At 39.2% G+C, this 23,254-nt stretch overlaps 1 protein-coding gene across 1 annotated transcript in view; it reads left to right on the forward strand.

Annotated features, from left to right (window-relative positions):
• Positions 1–364: 364 nt before the first annotated feature.
• The window catches only part of LOC126191245 (CWF19-like protein 1), a 160,489-nt gene continuing 137,599 nt past the window's right edge, over positions 365–23,254 (forward strand). The window contains exons 1-2 of the mRNA XM_049932055.1: positions 365–556; positions 7,536–7,696. Of these exons, the coding sequence (XP_049788012.1) occupies positions 537–556; positions 7,536–7,696 (181 nt within the window). The 5' untranslated portion in view covers positions 365–536. The remainder of the gene's footprint in view (positions 557–7,535; positions 7,697–23,254) is intronic.

Raw genomic sequence — 23,254 nt, forward strand, 5'->3', positions numbered from 1 at the left:
GAATTACAAATAAAAATGACAATTCATAAATAAACCCATAACGCCTGGAACATAGATTGGTCTTTATCCCAGAAACCAACATGCAAAACAAAAACGCTACGAACTTACGTGCCAACCTAAAATTTGCGACAACGAAGCGAAGACTCCCAGCCACGTACAAATACGAGAGTTGAAAAATCATAAAGCATAAAGCATAATCATTGCTAGAGCTGCACTATTCGCCAGTGTGACTGTGCAGACCATCAAAATACTGTAGCAATTTTGAAATTGTAATTAAATTAGTGATAGCGGATTGGCTTTATGCGATTTCCCCCCCCCCCCCCCAAACTCTCGATTGATTTAGTTACCTATCGATAGTTATATCGTTAAGGGCATTGTGTTTGTTGGTAAACAGATTAGCGTTAACCAAAAGGCAGACGGGCGTTTGCGTTATCTCACTTACTAGTGATGTTAGAATGTCTTTCTATAGAGAAGCACATTGTTTCGAATTATTTCAGTAATTTTAACTGGCCTACTGACCGTAAAGTTATCGAATCATGACTGAGAAGATAAAAATGTAAGTATTTTTTATGTGTATTGTGTTTGAACGTTCGTTCTTTCTGACAGGCTTCAAATATTGCAGTGTCAGATATGCTGTTTGAGACTTTACTGACGTGGTAACTGCTTCATTGGTTCACAGGCGACGCAACGGATAATGTTGTGGAAGCTGCGCGGAATTTCAACGAGACAGCTGGTCGTTATCTTCAGGAGCATCTGGAGATGATGATTAGGTGTCTTGCTGAAATATTGTGCATCTTCCACAACATTATCAGAGGCGACCACTAGCCTTTGAAGTGTCTGGTTGAAGATCCCCTGAATTCTCAGACAAATAATTGCAGTTTGGTTAAATGAAATTTGGTTTGTTTTTCTATGCCTTTAAGCTTCTTCAAGTGTGTAGATGCCCACTTTGCAGTTTGGGTACACTGGCTGCTATCTCCATCTCTACCTTTCTGTTTAATGTTGCAAAGTGTGTACTGCTGCTGCCTGCAGCGATGCCGCCGCGCACGTCCAGAATTGTTACAGACTGGCTCCAGGAAAACTCTGCTGTGTTTAAACACTCCTGCTGGCCACCAATCTCCCTGAATATGAACATTAGTGACCGTATCTCGGACACCTTGCCACATGCTGTTCAGAAGAGATTTCCACCTGCTCGTACTCCTATGGATTTACGGACAGCGCTGTAGGATTTATGGTGTCAATTCCCTCCAGCACTACTTCAGACATTAGTTGCATCCGTACCACATCGTGTTGCGGCACTGCTATGTGGTCACAGGGCACCTTCATGATATTAGGCAGGTGTACCAGTTTCTTTGTCTCTTCAGTGTGTTTGTGCTTCCGGTAAGTGCTTTCGTCTTGCCTTACCCATCAACACTCAAAGTTAAGACGATATTACAAATGACTGAGAGTTTATAGGCTGTTCTTGGTTAAGCATATAGAGATCTAACTCCCCCCCCCCCCCCACACACACACACAAACACACATAATTGCCAACTGTCTATGTTGAACATGATGTAAGAAATATCAGAACAGTGACAGCTCTTTCCTCCTCTTCTCTATTGGTCTCCTTTTGTTCTTAACATTTAACATTCTCTTAGCAGTCTTTTACATTTCTGATAAATAGTTCCATTATTTACTTGTGTGACACAACACCACTGTATGAGTTTAGTGTGAGGCACAGCTCAACTGTAGCTGAAAAACATTTTAACATTTTTAGTTTAGTTTCCCCACCCTCCCACAAATTAACTTTATATGAACACCAGCTCAGCCATTTTCTGTCATTCCGTCAACATTGAGATTCTCAGTAAGTCATGTTTGGCAAATTAAAATGTCTATAATAGCAGTGACAACGTGACATGACATCATGCTATCCATTTCCCAACAGGTCACAAAACTCGAAACAGCAAGATTGGGCTGTCACCTGTATAAATGAGGTGAAAGTAAAACTACATGCTGACTACTCTTCAGTAATGTGCACTATGTCCCCAAATTGTGAACATGGCAGCGTCATCTGTGTGTGCTATTCAGCCTGTCAAAATGTCTCAAAGAATCCTTTTAAACTCAAAGAATCCTTTTAAACTTAGGCTGCATGCACCGTGTCACTTTTCACAAAACGTATTACCAGCATAGGAAGATCCCGCCGAATTGGCATACAACAGTGACATCATTTGAATATTCATCTACTACTGTGAGGCATAAAACATTGAAGATCGGCCTTTTAGTGATTGTCCACAGCCCTCCCCCCCTCCCTCCCTTTTTTTCCCCTTAAGACAACTGGGATGGCTGTGTGAATTCAAACAGTATACAGTCATCTCCTCTCAATCAATTTTGCCCGAAAGTGTACATTACAAGCAACAGTACGAAACCTCCAGTGCCTTGCTGTGCAAAGAGGTGGGTAAGAGACACCAGAAGTGAAACTTAGATCAATGGGTCTTCACTGATTAGTCCAGGATTTGTCTGCCATCTTATGTTCATCATTGAAGGGTGTCGATTGGCTGGCTACCAATACACTTTCAGGCATGCAGTCTTGTAGGCTCAACAAACATGTTTTGACCTGTAACTGAGTATGGATGTCAGTTGCCTCTCGTTGTTATCAAGTGTAATTTGAGGGCTGTGTAGTATTAGTACAGGATCCTACAACTTACTGTCCAATGCTGCCTTCAACATTATGATGGTGCTTAAGTCTTTCAAGAAAATAATGCACAAGCTCACCACGTCTTGTAAAGACCTTCCTTCAGCAGGCAGGAATCATACAAGTGGACTGGCCTGTGGTATCTGCTGGCTTGAAGCTAATTTATCGCACTTGGAACCAGTTACAACAGTTTATTGAACACTTGGTGGACAGTCTTGTATCCCAGCAGAAGCAGAAGACATACATGTGAGCTAGATCTGGAGACAGACTACAACAACAAAGAGGGTACTACACAGGCAGGTTTTCAGCCAGCTAATGTAAACAAGGAACTGATCACAGAGCTTGTGGAAGATAATGCAAAGGATGCCTCCCATCAGATTTTAGTTCCCAGACTATCTGAACACAGCTGAGAAGACTTTGTTGTTCTTCAGCTGATCTCTGTGCCACACTGATGGTGCCATGGACTGGGCTGAATCAGCTACATGCACAATGTGTTTGATCTTCACTGTGCTCCATCTTCTGTAAGTTTTGAACTCCATTGTTGACATTGTTGTGACCTGTACTCTGCTTGCGGCTTAACCTTTGGATGTTAGTGACTGCTCACTTGGATTGCCTTCTGGAATCTGCGGTTTAATGAGTGATTACAATGTACTGGACTCTGCCTCAGATAAGAGAAATCAGAGAATGATCTTGGTGTCATTTTTCACTTGTGCTACTCAAGAGTGGAATGGTCAAGAAATAACTTGAAAATGGTTTTATGAACCTCCTGCCAAACACTTAGACACGTATAGAGTAGTCATGTAGATGCAGGTTGCCTTACAGACAACCCATCTAACTTAGTAGTTAGTGCTGCTCCTGGAATCTGCTTTGGATTGCTTCCGGACTCTGCATTTGTTTGTGCTCTTTGCTAATGTGAGTCTGGAATAAATACTAGTGGAAATATAAAAGACAAAATGCCAAAGAATATCCAGACATTTCACAATGCACAGGTTGGGGTAGTGTGGTATTGAACATTATCCAGTAGTAGATTGTAATGGCATTGACACTGCTGGGTAGTGTTGACCCCATTGTGTGGTGGTTGGGGGCAGGGAGGGGGGGGGGCAGGAGAAGAAGACTATTCAGCATTGAAGGTTCCACTCTGTCACCCCAGATTCCGGTCTCTTAGTGGAAGCAGATGCAAATCCAGTCGCGCTCAGATTTGAACTAGTTATCTCTTAGTTTTGCTATACACCAAGATCCAGTGCCCTTGTACAGCCGATGGGAGTGGGCATTGAACCTGCGATTCCTGGTGGCAATGCATTGTCAGTATCCTGGCTGCAGCTTGTAAAGCAGTGCAGTGTGGCTTGAAGCAATGTGTGTTTGCTAGTCAGGTACTCAGCACAATTGATGCTGAGTATCTGGCACTGTGATGCAGTCACCCCTTACTTTCTAACAGCGGCCGTATGATATCGCTGCTTGGCTGGCGGCACCTTGCAGAGAGGGCAGTGTCATCCAGGGAGCAAACCCTGGCTCCCAACATCTGAATGGCTGTTGCTGGCAATAGTAAACATCAAGTGAGTTGGTGACTGTAAGGATCTTGGTTCAATCCTACATCTACATACGTACTCCGCAATCCACCACACGGTGCTTGGCAGAGGGTACCTCGTACCACAACTAGCATCTTCTCTCCCTGTTCCACTCCCAAACAGAACGAGGGAAAAATGACTGCCTATATGCCTATGTATGAGCCCTAATCTCTCTTATCTTGTCTTTGCAGTCTTTCCGCGAAATGTAAGTTGGTGGCAGTAAAATTGTACTGCAGTCAGCTTCAAATGATGGTTCTCTAAATTTCTTCAGTAGCAATTCACGAAAAGAAGGCCTCCTTTCCTCTAGAGACTCCCACCCGAGTTCCTGAAGCATTTCCGTAACACTCGCATGATGATCAAACCTACCAGTAACAAATCTAGCAGCCCGCCTCTGAATTGCTTCTATGTCCTCCCTCAATCTGACCTGATATGGATCCCAAATGCTCGAGCAGTACTCAAGAATAGGTAGTATTAGTGTTTTATAAGTGGTCTCCTTTACAGATGAACCACATCGTCCCAAAATTCTACTAATGAATCGAAGACGACTATCCGCCTTCCCCACAACTGCCATTACGTGCTTGTCCCACTTCATATCGCTCTGCAATGTTACGCCCAAATATTTAATCGACGTGACTGTGTCAAGCGCTACACTACTAATGGAGTATTCAAACATTACAGGATTATTTGATTCTTTTTCCTATTCATCTGCATTAATTTACATATATCTATATTTAGAGTTAGCTGCCATTCTTTACACCAATCACAAATCCTGTCCAAGTCATCTTGTATCCTCCTACAGTTACTCAACGACGACACGTTCCCGTACACCACAGCATCATCAGCGAACATCCGTACATTGCTATCCGCCCTATCCAAAAGATCATTTATGTAGATAGAAAACAACAGCGGACCTACCACACTTCCCTGGGGCACTCCAGATGATACCCTCACCTCCGATGAACACTCACCATCGAGGACAACATACTGGGTTCTATTATTTAAGAAGTCTTCGAGCCACTCAAATACTTGGGAAACAATCCCATATGCTCATACCTTAGTTAGGAGTCTGCAGTCATGCAACGAGTCAAATGCTTTCCGGAAGTCAAGGAATATGGCATCCATCTGATACCTTTCATCCATGGTTCGCAAGATATCGTGTGAAAACAGGGCGAGTTGCATTTCGCAGGAGCAATGCTTTCTAAAGCCGTGCTGATGCAGGGACAGCAACTTCTCTGCCTCAAGGAAATTCATTATATTCGAACTGAGAATATGTTTGAGAATCCTGCAACAAACCGATGTTAAGGATATTGGTCTGTAATTTTGAGGATCCGTCCTTCTACCCTTCTTATGTACAGGCGTCACCTGCGCTTCTTTCCAGTCGCTCGGGACTTTACGTAAGGAGGCAATGCAGTAGAGACTCTCTGTAAAACCGAATTGGAATCCCATCAGGACCTGGCAATTTATAAACTTTCAACCCATTCAGCTGCTTCACAACCCCAGGGATGTCTATCACTATGTCCTCCGTACGGGAATCTGTACGAGACTCAAACGGCGGTATGTTTGTACGATCCTCCCGCGTGAAAGATTTCTCACATGCTAAATTTAAAATTTCAGCTGTCATTTTGCTGTCCTTGGCTCATTGGAGTTGATACTGGACTGTGTAGTAGGCAGTCCCATAGAATGGTAGACATTGATGATTCCACCAGCAGAAGATGGTAGAACAACATTGCTTCTATGGGCTACATGGCGATAACCTGCTCCACAGCGGTCGCCAGTTTAATGCCTCTTGTCAGCTGGGTGGCCAGTGCTTATACTTGCTAGGGTAGGAATATTGACATGCAGGTGCCCCAAGTGTCACATAACTCCTGTGTTGCAACACTGCAGGTTTCCAATTGAGTGGTTATACCAATATACGGAGACCAGCCATGATGGCAGTTACAACAGCTGTGGTTTATGCCAGTTAGCACTGCTAAATTATTTTGATTTCACAGATGTGCAAAGAGATATTCACTTGTGATCAGACTGTCTTTATCTTGGTTATTGTTTGGTTTTGGAATATGCCGAAGATCCTTATTTTTTAGTTTGATAAGGCTTATTCTTTCATTCCCTGTTACCCTTGAATCACTGCCCACACACATGTACCGTACAGCTTTTTTTTTTAATAATAATAATAATTATTATTATTATTTGCAGTGCCACTATGGTTGCTGAAGCACTGTCAGTGCTTTTTTTTTTATTTGGGGACACTAATGAACCCTAATTTACAGCCTGGTTTGATTTAGCTCTTTGTGTGAGGAGCATGTAATTGAGGGAGCACTGTAATTGTGATGATTACTGCAACTCTCCCTCTGTTTAAATGCCTTAGTGTAGTCACGGGATAGAAGTAAAGTAATCTGAACATGACAGGGAAAAAAGAAATGTAACAGACAACTGTCTGTTGTGTATCTGCATATCTTTTTAATGTGTGTAGCTTCCTTTGTATGTTACACAATTTGAAATTCCAAATTATGCTTTTACACCATATGTATATCTAAACAAGTTTGTCAGACTACTGTTAAGTTTGTGTTAATCACTGTTAAGTATCACCACTTTCTTAAGTTTGACTGTAGATACAACCTTCAGAATTTCAAGTATTTTCCTCTTTATTGTTCATTTTAATTTGTTATTTTCTCTTCCCATTCAACCTGCTGATCTCGCCTATCTAGTCCCTACTACATACTGTAGTTATTTGTTCATTCTAAACTCCAGAACTCTTACTAATTAATCAGATTTTATAGTGGGGGATGCCTTGTTGAATATTTTGATGTCCTCATAACAGTTTTTCATTTGGACTCTTTTTAGTATCATTAATTTCATTTCACCCTCCTCCCATAGATAGCCACAGATAAACAATGCCATGTTACACTACACTCTTCTCCTCTTATAGTTAGAGCTTCAGGATTGTATATTTTTAATAGTAAATTTATCATATCCAATTTGGAATTTTTCTCTGTCACTGATTTCAATGCATTTCTTCATTTCTCATGCTTTCCTCGTAGACACACACAAGTCGATAAACAATATCATATTATACAGTTAAAGTTCTCCTCCCCCTATCCTGTGAATGATTCATCTGTCAAAACCTCAGAACTAAGTTTTTGTAAATATTTAATCACAAAATCGTTGATATTGTGATAGAATACTGTCTGAAATTACTGTCCAGTGGCTTTTGGTGTGTGTGTTTGTGTGTGTGTGTGTGTGTGTGTGTGTGTGTGTGTGTGTGTGTTACTTTTTTGTTTCTATGATACAAATTGTTTTTACAGTTTAGTTTGTGGCAGTGTGGATGGAGATTTCACAACTCTCTTTAAACGAGTGGAAAATGTAAATAAAAAAAACGGACCCTTTGAATTCCTTCTGTGTGTTGGAAATTTTTTTGGGCAATCAGCTGACTCATGGCAGCCATACAAAGCAGGAATGTTGAAAGGTAAGCAGAGTCTCTAAGTATGGATGTTGGTACAGTTAAAACATTTAGTTTACTAATTCTTATCAGGTTGTGGAAATATTTACTGTATATTTAATGGATCATAGAACTTCTGACATTTCATAGCTGTGCTCTCTTGTCCTTTCCTAATAAAGAAAACTGCTATTGTTAAACAGTATAGTGATTGTGGTTGCCTTTTAAGGGCACTCAGCAGCAAAGTCGTTAGTGCTTGAAGAATTGGAGAATAGAATCAGTATAATAAGTCTCAAGAGACAGGGGAACAAAGAAAAACACAAATTAAGCAGAAGTGCAATGCAGAACAACAGGCATTGAAAGGTAGATTAGCTTGACAAAGCTCTTCAAAATAGCAGGAAATTTTGCTAAGCATTATGACTGTTCATAACTGTGATTCTTGTAACAGTTTTGGTATAAGTAAAATAGAAGCAGCATCCAGTGAATAGCTGTTTTAAGTTAATTGATTGGACATGTAACCCATGCCCTAGTCCATCCAAAATGTGTTTGATGGCTCCAAGGAGAGATTTTTTGCCAAATTGCCCATCAAATCCATTCTGTTTTTTGCAAATCATGATGCAATGAAGCTTCATATATGAAAAAGACCATTATCATGCTGATTTGGGCGGGGCTAAACCCAAATGATTGCCACATTTTAGGAAGCATGGTTTCTCCAAAATGTTTCCATAGGCATCCATCTTCATATTGCCACTAAACAAAACTAAAGGCATGAAGCCATACCAGAAACCATTGACCTTGACCATCACTCTGAGCGTAGCATCTGAACTACTATGGAAGTCCTTTACAATAGATGATAAGGAGATATGAAGATGGTTCATACGATAATCTTTAGAATTAACATGTCCTCTTAAAATAATTTTTCTGATATATCTGACCAATAAACAGGTTTAATGGTTCTCTAATGTTTTTCACTTCACATTAATTGGCAAACACTGAATCTGAGCACATATAATGCCTGTGAAATCTGCTTGACATATGGGTGAACTTATGGGCCTCTGCCTTGGTGTGTTGGCTGAACCCAGTCAGTTCCCTCTTTGTAACAAAAGAGACATATATAATATTGTCTGAAATTATGCACCTTAGATATACAGGCTGTGGAAATAAAGTTTCAAAACTGATTTTTTCCTGAGTAGCAGTGCACGTGAAGACCGGTGTCACCACCTGCGCCTGGTGGTGGGGGGATGTTGGCTAAGTGAGCCAAGCATTGGCATTCATTGGCGAAATGCTGGAGTGAAAACATTGCGAGTGCAGGGAGTGTTTGTTTTGAAACGTCGTTGAGAAATCGGAGCGGCAAAAATGCAGCGTCTCTTGGAGCAGTGGTGTTCGATAAAATTTTGTGTAAAACTAAACAAGACCAGTATGGAAATGATTCAAGGGGCCTATAAAGAATATGCCATGTCATATGTCATGGTTTTCATGTGGTACAAGAGATTCAAAGATGGCTGTGAAGATTTGTAGGACAATGAATGCTCTGGAAGATCTTCTATGAGTAAAACTGGTGAAAATCTGGCCAAAGTGTGTCAAGTTTTATACAGTGGCGGACGTCTCAGCATCAGAGTGATGGCAGATGAAGTGGGTTTGAATCACTAAAGCGTGTCAGCTCGTGGCAGAAGATCTGACGATGAGAAAAGTGTGTGCAAAACTTGTTCCTAAAGTGCTCTCGGGTGAACAAAGGGAGCAGCACCTGGCTGTTTTGCAGGAAATACTTCAATGTTTACAAACTGAGCCTAATTTTTTGGACAGAGTGGTCACTGGTGATGAGACCTGGGTCTTCGAATACAATCCAGAGTTGAAGAGGCAAAGCTTGGAGTGGCACATCTCCACTACACCAAAGATGAAGAAAGCCTGCAGGAGCAAGTCATGTGTGAAAAACATGCTCATTGTTTCCTTTGACACAAAAGGAATGATACACAAAGAGTTTGTGCCTGCCGGACAGACTGTCAATGGTCAGTATTATACTCGAGTAGTCCTCTTCTATCTTGAGGGATCGAGTCCGCCTGGAGAAGTAAGACGACTGGGTGCTCCACCATGACAATGGGACCGTTCACACCTGCTTCGCCGTCACGTAAGTTTTGACTCAGTTCAATATGGCAACACTGCCGCAGCCTCCCTATAGCCCCGACCTCGCCCCCAGTGACTTCTTTTTGTTTCCCTGGATGAAGAGAGACCTGAAACGGAAGCAGTTTGATAGCATCGCAGTGGTCCAAAAGGCTTCGACAAGGGTTTTGAACAGCATTCCGGTTAAGGAATTCTAGGGAGTTTACTAGCAGTGGAAATCTTATAGGGAGTGGTGTGTGCATTTTCAAGACACCTATTTTGAAGAATTTTAGTCTGATATATGAAAGTATTCAATAAATTTTTTGTTCTGAGACCAGTCTTTAAACTTTATTTACACACCCTGTATAACCCAAATGGCAATTTCAATGAAGAAAACTAACAAATAATGGGACAGAAACGCTGGCCAGTAATTAACTTCAGGAGTCAAAAGAGTTAATATATGTACAAATAGAATGTGGAAGTATGTTATTACGATGATAGGACACGTGGCTGGCTGTAGCCGTGCTCCAGGAACCATCCCAGTGTTTGCCTGAAATGATTTAAGAAATCTGGGTAAAGCTAAATTGGGGTGCCAGATAGAGCTAATTCAATCCTCCTGAATATGAGGACAGTGTCTTAACAGCTGTACTACCTCATTTGGTTTGTTCCTATTAAACAGTGACATTTTGATCACACATAATTTGCACCAAGGATATTATAATATAAAACATAATTTTGCACTGCACCATTGCACATAGTATCTACATATACATCCATATTCTGTGAACCACTGTGAAGTGCATGGCAGAGAGTGCATCCCTTTGTACCAGTTATTAGCATTTTTTCCCATTCCATTCATGTGTGGAGTCTTCATGATGTCAACGGCCTTGCTGCTGTGGTAACACTGGTTTACATCACATCACCGTAGTTAAGCACTGTTGGGCTTGGCTAGCACTTGGATGGGTCACCATGCGGGTCTGCTGCGTGCTGCTGGCAAGAGGGGTGCACTCAGCCCTTTTGAGGCCTAGTTGAGGAGCTACTTGATTGAGAAGTAGCAGTGCTGGTCACAAAAACTGACAATGGCCGGGAGAGCAGTGTGCTGTCCACATGCCCCTCCATAATTGCTGCATCTGGTGACACCCAAGGGCTGAGGATGACATGGTGGCCGGTCAGTAACATAGGGCCTTCATGGCCTGTTTGGATGGTGTATGTTTTTTTTTTTTTTTTTTTTTTTTTTTTTGTCCTCACGAGTGATATAGAGGGCGTTGTAGTATATTTGTAGAATAATCATTCAAAATATGTTTTTGAGACTTTGTTAGTAGACTTTTTCAGGATAGTTTATGTCTATCTTCAAGAGTCTGCCAGTTAACTTTCTTCAGCTTTGCTGTAACATTCTCCCACCTGTAACCATTTCTGCTGCTCTTCTCTGTATACATTCAAAATCCCCTGTTGGTCTTATTTGGCACGGATCCCACACACTTCAGCAGAATTCTAGAATGAATGACATGAGTGATTTGTAAGCAATCTTCTTTGTGGACTGATTGCACTTCCGCAATACTTTACCAATAAACCGAAGTCTACCGTCTGCTTTACCCACAGCCATTCCATTTCATATCCCTACAAAGTGTTATACTCAGGTGTTTGTGTTAGTTGGCTGATTCCAGCTGTGGCTCATTGATATTATAGTCATAAGATACCACATATTTTCATTTTGTGGAATGCACAATTTTATGTTTATGAACATTTAAAGCAAGGTGCCAGTCTTTGCACTGCTTTGAAATCTTGTCAAGATCAGACTGAATATTTATAACTGCATCATCTGCAAAAAGACCAAAATTACAGTTAATATTGTCCACGAGGTCATTAATGTACAACATGAACGGCAAGAGTCCCAACTCACTTCCCTGGGACACACCCTAATTTACTTCTGTATCTGACAATGACTCTCCATCGAAGATAACATGCTATGTCCTGCCCACCCAGAAGTCTTCAATACAGTCACATAGTTCACTTGATACCCCATATGCCTGAACTTTTGACAACAAGCACTGGTGTGGTACTGAGTCAAATGATTTTTGGAAATCAGGAAATACTGCATCTACTTGAGTGCCTCGATCCAAAGCTTTCTGTATGTTTCAGAATCCATGCTGGTTGGCATGGAGGAGATCATGCTGTTGAAGATGCCTCATTATGTTTGAGCTCAGAATATGTTTTAAGATGCTACCACAAATCAATGTCAAGGATATTAGATGGTAGTTTTGTAGATCACTTCTACAATACTAACTTTCTTGTAGATGGGTGTTACCTGTACTTTCTTCGAACTACTGGGAACAGTTTTTTGTTTTAGGAATCTATGATAACTTTTAGTTGGAAGAAGGGCTAACTCAGCACAGATTTAATGAAGAATCTGTTAAGGATTCCATTGGGCCCTGCAGCTTTGTTCAGTTTTAACGATTTCAGTGGTAGGAGCAATGCTTATGGATTTTCCTATGTAAAAGAACATTTGAAAACAGAGTTAAGCATTTCAGCTAATGCTTTGCTACCATCAATTTCAGTTTGCTAGGGACTGGACACTAACTTTGTTACACTGTAGATCTCTGCATATTTGCTTGTGAAAGCATTACATCATAATTATGTTTTGCGGTGACCCCTTTTCTATGTCATTCAGACAATTTTTAAATGTGAAGTGTGTGTTTTTTTAAAATATGTTTTAGCTGTCTTTTTAAATATGTGGATTTTAGTAATGTTTTTTTGTCTTCTTGGGCAATTTATTACACAATTTTATTCTCTGATATAAAATGCTGTTTTGAATTTTTGATTTATTTTCCCTTGTTAAATGTTGAGTCGTAACTGGCTCTTGTCCCATGATTGTGTATAGAAGTATTAGTGAAATACTTACTAATGTTTGGCCTGACATAAACAACTGAATGGCACACACACACACACACACACACACACACACACACACACACACCAAAAGGCACACATGCCCTGTAGGGCCTCAGGCATTTGAGTACTTGCTCATCTTTGATTCTGTGAAATACATCTCTTCTACTGCAAGCTCTTTGCTTTTCATATTTTGAGGGGAGATAGTATGCACCAAAACACGAAAAAATGTCCAGTGGACAAGGGCTCTAAAATGCTTACTTTAAGAGCTATGCGCACTTGCTCATCTTCACTACTGTGAAACACGTCTCTTCTATTGAAGAAGTGCTCATAGCTCTTCAGGTAAGCATTTTAAAGCCCAAGTTTACTGGTCATTTTTTTCCTTGCTTTACTCCAAAATTTAGAAATCAAAGAGCTTGCAGCAGAAGAAATGTTTCACAGTATCGAAGGTTAACAAGTGCTCATAGCTCTTAAGGGATGTATTTAGAGCCCATGTTTGCTAGACTCTTTTTTCTTGTTTTGGTGTAAGGAACCTGTCCTCAAATTCTGTAAAGGGAATGTAGTTACACCATGCATATTAAGAACAGATTCTGATGCAATAGACTAACCTGAGGCACACCTACATTTATATATTTCTTGTCTGATAATTTTTGTACTAAAAATTTTATCATCAACAGGCAGATGAACAATCTCTGCCTTTTACGTCCTGCTTTCCAGGTAAGACTGGAACCACTTATTTGCTGTTATTCTTACACCTTGTGCTTCTTGTTTATTTAGTAGCATTTTATGGTCAGCAATGCCAAAAGTCTTGGACAGGTCTGAGAATATACCTGTGCCATAGTCATCCTTGTCAAGAGCTTCAAATACCACTTTTGTGAACTCTGTAATAGCTGATATTGTACTTCTGCCAATGCGGAACCCAACTGTTCTTCATTAAACAGGTTGTTTTTATTCATGTAACTCATTACTCTGTTTTTGATGATTGATCCAGTTATTTTTTAGAATGCTGACAGTAGTGAAACTGTCCTGCAGTTTTCTGTATTCTCCCTGTTCATTTAATTAGTAAGGGCACAACTTGGGCATGCCTGTTGTGCCTTGGAAAAATACATAAACAAAAGAACTGATTAGATAATTATAGGTTATGTTTGTTAATGGAATTTGTATGCTGTGTGTGTGCATCTTCAGAACAGAGACCAAAATCTCATCTATGCCTGCTGACCCCTTATATTTTCAATCTCTGTATTGCCTTCCTGACTTCAAGACCTGTTGTGGGGATCATCATCATTCTTTCTGCTGTGTAATTCATTGTGAAGGCTATATGTCTCGAAGGCAAATTATGGTGTGCAACTTCTCCACAATACTATTTAAAAAATTTGTCACTTCATGAGGTTTTTCTATTACTCTGTACCAATCTTTGATTTGTGCGCTCTTATAAGTGTCTGTGCATTTTTCAACTCCATGGTCTATGACTAAGATGAAATATGTGGGTCAGTTCCTCTCCAAAATTGTGTAGACTTTATGATTTTCAGTGTTGTGATGCCTTGATTTGGGAATGCTCTGCTCATGCTTTTTGTTCAGCAGTCCCAAAATGTTATAAATTGTTGGGCCCAGCTGATGTAACAGTTTTTAATTTCTAGACACTTTTCATTCAGTTTATTTCCTCAGCCCTCTTTAATAAAGGAAATGTGCACTTATGAAGTATTAGACCAGGTATGTTACTAGACTGAGGATTGTGTAGCAAACATAACTCATTACATCATTGTCTTTGAGGAGACATCATCAAAGGTGAGAATTTGTTGTGACTTATGAGAATGTGATAGCACCATTACTGTTTGCACAATAAAGGGTTATTCTAAATGATGGACCCATTTTCAAAAAATTGTATGTATTCAAGTACAAATCCAAAATGAACAAGCTTTATACCAATGAAAAGAGGAAGTTTCAAAGTTTTTGGCAGGCGGTGGCAGGCAGGCAGGCGGGCGGTGATGGTTTCAGAAGTGGTTGGTAGAGTTCGCACGGCAGTAGGGCCGTCATTCCATTTTACTGCCAGTTGCGAGTGAGATGGTGACTGTGGAGCACGAGGTTTTCTGCATTCACCAAAAGTGAGTCGCAAATTGCAATGCAGTGGGCATTTTGTACCAAATTTGGAGTTCAACCACCAACTCGCAAAAGCAGTAGCTTTTGGTTTAAGCAATTTAAACAGACTGGGAGTGTGTGCAAAGGAAAAAGTACAGGCTGACTGCATGTGTTAGAGGACAGATTCGAGAAAGTTTTGTGCGCAGTCCCAATAAGGCTACCAACAGAGCCAGTCTAGAACTTGGATACCCCAACCAACTGTATGGAAAGTTCTGAGACGGCGTTTACTGTGCAAGCCCTATTGATTACAACTTGTGCAGGCACTCAACACCAATGACAAAGAAAAGCATCTCACATTTTGTGGTTATGTCCTAGCAAAGATGGAGGATGAAGCCTTTCTACAGCATGTAATTTTTAGTGATGAAGCGACGTTCCGCCTTAGTGGAAAAGTCAACAGACACAATGTTTGCATATGGGGTTTGGAAAATCCATATTCACCATTGCAACATGAAAGAGACTCACTGAAGACCAATGTGTTCTGTGCCATATCCCATACAAAGGTTTATGGATCATTTTTCTTTGCAGAAAGAACTGTAATGGGAATCACGTACCTGGACATGTTGGAACAATAGCTGTTCCCTCAAATTGTGGAAGGTTCCCAGGACTTAATTTTCCAACAGGATGGAGCTCCACCCCATTGGCACTGTGATGTGCAAGGCTTTTTGAATGACTTCCTTCCTCAGCGCTGGATCGGTCGCAGGGGACTTGAGGACCTGGCTCTCCACTTCCAGCCATGGAGATCTCCTGATCTCACACCCTGCGACTATTTCTTATGGGGTTATGTGAAGGAAGCTGTTTATGTCCTGCCTCTACCACTCACTCTGAATGATCTGCAGAACTGGATCACTGCTGCCATGTGCACAGTAATAGCAGGTTGCTTTCGCATGTGGGATGAGTTTGGCTGTCGTGTCGATGTTTGCTGTACAGCCAACGGTGGCCACATTGAACATTTATAACATTCATCAAATTTCTAATTATTAAATAATTATTAAAAACTAATTAATTAGAAATTATTTCAAATTATTAAAACATTATGAAAACAAAACTTTGAAACTTCCTCTTTTCATTGATATAAAGCTTGTTGATTTTGGATTTGTACTTGAATAAATATGAAGTTTTGAAAATGGGTCCATCATGTAGAATAACCTTGTATTATTATTATTATTATTGTTATTGTTACTGTTAGTGTTAGTTTGTTACACAAACTGTAGGTTTGTCAACTACGCCTAATGAATCAGAGTTGTTTTCCTTCTTTACATGCTGTTTGTTTGTGGTAGAACCATTACTGTTTGCACTGTATTATTATTTTTATTATTATTGGTGAATTCTCCCCAGAAATGGAATACATTAAGCAAATAACTCAATCAATTCTTCTTTGAGTTCTTCTTGTTCTTCTAATAGAGTTTCGTTCTTTCCGAAAAGCCTTATTTACGCCAATCTGACCACTTTGGTCAGTACTGTTTTTCTTTTGGTTGCTGGGATAAAACTTCATTTGTCACCTTTGTGTCTGATGGTGTCTCTTTCTAGAATGTTGGCTGGTCTTATGTTTGCATTATTTAGGTCCTTTCGAATTTCATCTAACCAAGGTGTGGAATTCTTAAGTGATGTTACATAATCTATTATTCTCTTCGTCAATCAGTTTTCTGGTAGTCAGCTGAGATGACCAGAGAATTTCATTTGCCTATCCCTAATATTAATTTTGATGTTTGAAAACATTTCTGTTGTTTTAATTGATTGTTAATTGATTCTTGCCTATAACCGTCTTGGGTATGTCTTCCTCGTGGAATTTTCCTGATGATCTTTCTCCCTTCTTTTTTAATGTCTTCGAGTTGTTGTTTTCTGTTAAGGGTTAGTGTTTCACTTGCGTAGAGGATTGCTGATTTTGTGACAGTATTTTAGTGTCTAATTTTTGCCCCTCTTGACTTTTTTGTTTTTGTCTTTTTTAACTTTTTGAAGGCGATGTTGCTGCGAGATTTTTTCAATATATGTCAGTTCGATGAATTCTCCAAGGTATTTAAAGTATGGGACCCTATTAATTTACCATATTTTGTTTTCAAGCTTGCAATTTCTGTTTTTGAACAAAAGAATTCAGTTTTCTCAAAAGAAATTTGTAAACCTACTTTTTCTGCACATTCTTTGAGTATTTCCAGCTGTTTGATTGCAGACTGCTCATCCTCTGTTAGTATTGCCAGGTCATCTGCAAATGCAAGATATGGTATGTAGAGGTTGTTTTTGGCAATTCCCAGTCAGCTTGGCTTCCAAACCCCACATTTCTTGAGTTCTTTCTCCCATCATTCCATGACTTTGTGTAGAACTACTTTGAACAGAACACGAAAGAGTCCATCACCTTGTCTCACACCTGTTTTAATGTTAAAGGGTTGGCGATCTCGACCATAATTTTTACTTTAGATTACATGCCAATTAGTGTTTGTTTTATGATTTCTCATGTTTTAGGATCTAATTCCCTCTCTTCTAAAATTTGGAATAGTGAGGACCTTCTATTGAATCATATGCTTTTTTGAAATCTACGAATGTGCATACTACAGGTTTTTGTCTGAAAGCTCACATTTTGAGTATGGTTTCAAGGTTGAAAATTTGCTCTGGACATGATCTGTTCAGTCTGAATCTTGCCTAACATTCTGCTACTTTGGGCTCTAATTGCTGTTGTGTTCTATTCAAGAGACAACCTGATAAAATTTTGTAGGCAACTGGTAATAGAAAGATCCTCCTATAGTTTTTTACATCTGATTTATTACCTTTTTTATGTAGTGGATGAATCAGAGCAATCTTCCAGTCATACAGGATTTTTTCGGTTTGCCAGATTCTCTCCCTCCCCTCTCTGTCTCTCTCTCCCTCCTTATCTCTTTTTCTCACTCATTTCCTAACTTTTTTTTTTTTTTTTTTTTTTTTTTTTTTTTTTTTTTTTTTTTATTTAAATAGCAAGTCCATATCACAAAGTTAAGCCGACCTCGGGGAAGATCAGTTTGGATTCTGTAGAAATATGGGAACACATGAGGCAATACTGACCCTACGACTTATTTTAGATGCTAGATTAAGAAAAGGTAAACCTACGTTTCTATCATTTGTAGACTTAGAGAAAGCTTTTGACAATGTTGACTAGAATACTCTCTTTCAAATTCTGAAGGTGGCAGGTGTAAAATACAGGGAGCGAAAGGCTATTTACAATTAGTACAGAATCCAGATGGCAGTTATAAGAGTCAAGGGACATGAAAGGGAAGCAGTGGTTGGGAAGGGAGTGAGACAGGGTTGTAGTCTCTCCCCGATGTTCAATCTGTATATTGAGCAAGCAGTAAAAGAAACAAAAGAAAAATTCGGAGTAGGTATTAAAATCCATGGAGAAGAAATAAAAACTTTGAGGTTCGACGATGACATTGTAATTCTGTCAGAGACAGCAAAGGACTTGGAAGAGCAGTTGAACGGAATGGACAGTGTATTGAAAGGAGGATGTAAGATGAACATCAACAAAAGCAAAACGAGGATAATGGAATGTAGTCGAATTAAGTCGGGTGATGCTGAGGGAATTAGATTAGGAAATGAGACGCTTAACCCTTTGTTTCCTGACATAAGAAAAAATTTACTTTTTAACATTTTCTTTGCAGAATTTATGCTATTGTGGCCTCAAATGACGGTAGGAATTTTTGTAACATTTTATTTTATTTTTCACAACTTTTTTCTCTCTTGGTACTCAGAAGTACCGTCAGACTCCATGGACAGAATCACAACATGCGCAGAAAAATGCTCCAATTTTTAAAACTTCTACTTTATTCCACATAAATATTAAATATTTTTACATTAGAAAATTAATTAACAGAAATATGATATTTCTGATGTTTTTTTAAATTTCGCATAAATTTATTCTAGAGCAACTTCACAATACATAGTAACTTAGCTATACATTTTTGACGGTATATGCATATCACATATTTAGTGATACCTCATGAAATTATAGGAAACAGTTCTTTTTCTCATTGCAGAACAAATACACTTTACATGTACTGCATTGTGAATGTGGTCTCGACTGAATTTTATTTTTCGCACACATTTCGCATCGTCCTCTTTTACAACTGAACACTACAAAATGGTTTCCTCGGTTGCCAAGACGTACATCCTTCGGAACAGAAAATTTATCCTTCCTTCTCTTTGGGAGAGTTATTTCATCTTTACCAGAGTTTCTCTTTTGAGATTTGCCACTTGCTGTTCATTCATTAGCCGCAGTGCCACAGCACGCCTGAATTCCAGCTGTGGCAGTGCCCCATTTCGATCACTGAAAATGACGTAAGCATTGACAAAAGCAATTTCTATTGCTCCCCAGAAGAGACGGTGCCACCATTTCTTTGATCGCTTGCCATGACCATAAGTTGAACGTAATCTGTCTTCATGATCCACACCACCCATGTTTTCATTGTAATCACTTACAATAACTGGACATGGTATAGTCATACTAGTTCCATCTTTCTGTTTTCTTGTCACTACGCTCTGTTCAGTGCCATGGACGTTTGACGCAAAATACACTACTTTATTTTCCTTCCATTGAAATACTGTTAGGTCTAAAGATGACTCTCTGTGATTTGATTTATACATTTTTATTTAGGTAAATTACCTGGTGAACCTTTCCTGTTTGTTCTAATTGTTCCACAGGCAAATGTATTTACCGATTGCTGTGTGAGAAAAAGTGGACAGAACAACTAGTGAGAGGTAACGCATTGTTGCTACAATAAAGTGTTCGCACAACCTGACGGTACTAATAAGTCCGCCTTATATTTTCCACTTTATCTCATTCACTTGTAAAGTAATGCTTCAAACTATTATAAAAAAACAAAGAAGGTAAGTACGTACAATTGAAAACTCAACGGAAGTTTCAATAAATTGCGCACAAATTCAGGCAACACCATGGAAACAAGCACATACAATCTTCTATTTTCACAGCAGCGCGTAAAAAACAATTTCAAGCTCTGACCGCCAGAGAGGTCTATGTATTGCACAATAACATCTATGAAACAGTAGAGCAGAGTTACTGTTACGTACCGACAGGCTCTCAGATCACGAAACTGCACCACGAGAAAATAATGAGAGTCAAAACTTACTGGTACTTTTAAGTACCGTCAGGCAACAAAGGGTTAAAGTAGTAAGGGAGTTTTGCTATTTGGGGAGCAAAATAACTGATGGTGGTGGAAGTAGAGAGGATATAAAATGTAGACTGGCAATGGCAAGGAAAGTGTTTCTGAAGAAGAGAAATTTGTTAACTTCAAGTATAGATTTAAGTGCCAGGAAGTCATTTCTGAAAGTATTTGTATGGAGTGTAGCCATGTATGGAAGTGAAACATGGATGGTAAATTGTTTGGACAAGAAGAGAATAGAAGCTTTCGAAATGTGGTGCTACAGAAGAATGCTGAAGTTTATATGGGTAGATCACATAACTAATGAGGAGGTACTGAATAGAATTGGGGAGAAGAGGAGTTTGTGGCACAACTTGACAAGAAGAAGGGATCGGTTGGTAGGACATGTTCTGAGGCATCAAGGGATCACCAATTTAGTATTGGAGGGCAGGGTGGAGGGTAAAATCCAAGAGGGAGACCAAGAGATGAATACGCTAAGCAGATTCAGAAGGACGTAGGCTGCAGTACATACTGGGAGATGGAGAAGCTTGCACAGGATAGAGTAGCATGGAGAGCTGCATCAAACCAGTCTCAGGACTGAAGACCACAACAACAACAACAATCACAAAGTTAATTAATTTTCATTTCAACAAAGTTTCAAGTCCTGGAGTACAGATTTGATTAAGGGTTTGTGATCTTTCTCATTATGGCTCATTCATTTTGCTCTCATGGTGGGATATTATTTCACTATGGTTTGGTTATTTTGTATATGTGCTCCTGCATTTGGTAAAATCTTCAGGGAAGTTGCAAGAGGGAACTTCACCATGAGATGTCAACTTGCAACATTCATACAAAAACATGAGCAATAAATTAAGTAAGAACTTCATGAAATTGAAACTGTTTTAAAGCACTTGTTTATATGAGAAAACAAAAGTCAATACCTTTAATCATTTTTTACCAACTGCAACTGTAATCAAGAGGGATTCAGGAGACAGCAGTCTGTGATTCAAACGTAGTAATTCTATTACATACATATATCATTTCTTACTAATAGCAGACAATAGTCTGTTGAACATGTCTCTGAAAAACTGTTCACACACTCATAAAGCGCTCTAACTGGGAATCTTTATGGTGCATTGATTACAGCGTCTCACAGGACATATTTTAAAAGCCATAATACTCTCACATAGCACAGTACTAAAATACTGTCTTGGAAGTGATCATTGTCGAAAGTCAGTTCAGTTCAACAATGTGCCTAGCATGTTACAGTACACTCCCATGGAACTTCTTGCATGTTGTTCATGGTATTGTACTACTTTATGTTCATGATTTAACTCTCATACATCATACTCAAGATTCATACGTTCACGCCATCAAGTCACCAGCTGTGGGTAAGTGAATATTCACAATTAACTGGTTTGTTCAACTAACAGGTCGTCCATAACTGAATCACTCTGTTCCTGTATGAATGTGAATATGGTTACCTTTGCACAATTAAGTCAGTATGATTTACATCATGTCCTCACTGTACTACATTTCAGATTGCTGCCAAATCTCACACAAATTCACTCTGTACATATGAATCAGCAGTACCAAATATAACCAGCATAACAATAAAATCTCCATTTACTGTCAAATAACACATGAAAAACCCATGCCTCTGGTATTATAATCATGCTCATGCCTGATACCTGTCTATGTGCACATTTTTTTTTTGCAAGTGGTTCAGGCATTGACAGATTACACCATATTATTACTTATCTCCATGGATAACCATCAGTAATTGCACCAAATTCATTAGGTCTGAAAATTATGGAACATCAAACTGACAACCACGAGGGAAAGTTGCCAAAACAGACTTGGAAACTCGTAGGAAATTGACTCTACCTAGTCCAGTGTAAACTGAATAACTATGATCATTCAAAATCAAATTTCATATCATATTGGTGAGAGTTGTTTTTACGAGTTCTATACCTAACGTGTCAATAAACCCATGTTGCTAATATTGTTATCTCCCACATGAACAAACAACACAACTTAGTTTTTCTGCAAGTGCAGTTCATGTATCTTGCAGTTAATGTAATATATCTCTTTAACACCCACGGGGGGGGGGGGGGGGGGGGGGGAATCCCTTTCTCTAGCATTGACAGATTCTAAACTACATATTTATACCTCTTGACTAATATCGTTTGCAAAGTAAGTAAGAGTTGACTGCCGCTGTCTCTATTTACAGAAATCATAAACTACTATCGTATGCAAAGAAAGTTAAATAATATTCCACAGTACATCCTCATGGAAATGGTTTTGGAAGAAACTATGATGAAATTATTTCATTAACACACATGTGATATTATGACATTTACATATTAAAATACACACATATGTAATATTCATACCCATAGTCCACTGGAGTATTCAATCAGAGGCTATGTAAATCTACTTCTTACTTTGAATTAAAGTTCACACTAATACGTATACACCACAGTGTCAGTCTTTATGTGTCAACAGATGTTTGCTGCTAACTATTGATATATACACTTCTTTAAATCCTGATGAGCGTAGAGTCCTTTTATCTTGTTGCTCCCAGGATAAGAAAGTAAGTTTTGGATCCTTGTGATCACAAATGAACCTGTATACAACAGTTACCAGTTCCTATTCTTTGTAGATAATAGTGTTGGTTTATGGATGATCCATAATTAGAACTGTGTCACCATCGGTAATCTTTTGTGGTCTAGATAACTTCTTGTCAAAATACTTTTTTGTTGTATTTGGTTTGTCTGTCAAAGTAATCCCCGCTTCTTGAACCTTCTCTTTCCAAGAATCTGTGTTCATAGAATCTGATGGGGTAAGTTTACCCACACATTCTTTTCTTTTTTCCTTACTATTAACTTTGTCGGTGTACAATTAGTAGACATGTGTTGAAGGTTATTTATAATCTCTTCAAACGGTTTCACATAATAGAGTCAGGTCATCTGCTTGATGTGACAGTAAGTCTTTATGAATTTAGTTACTTCTTGAACATCCATTCAGCACAGTATGCTTCCAGGTGGTATTTTGATATGGATATGTGCTTAATCTGTTGATGTTTTAGAAAATTCCTGCCATGGAAACTAGTGAAATTTTTGGCTTTACCAGGCAGTAGAGCAAGTGATTTTCCTACTTTAGGGATATAATCATGCACTAGCTACCTGAATATAGGTGAACTTGTAGCATTTTTATGGGATACTGTACTTTATACTGTGTAAACAGATCATAAAAAGCTACAAGGTACTTGGCAACTGAACATGCTATTGGGAATGGGCCACAGTCGCCCACTGGTAATGTCTGAAATGACTTTACAGGTAGTATGGTG

This window comes from Schistocerca cancellata, chromosome 6, assembly GCF_023864275.1.
Source record: "Schistocerca cancellata isolate TAMUIC-IGC-003103 chromosome 6, iqSchCanc2.1, whole genome shotgun sequence".
NCBI lineage: Eukaryota > Metazoa > Arthropoda > Insecta > Orthoptera > Acrididae > Schistocerca > Schistocerca cancellata.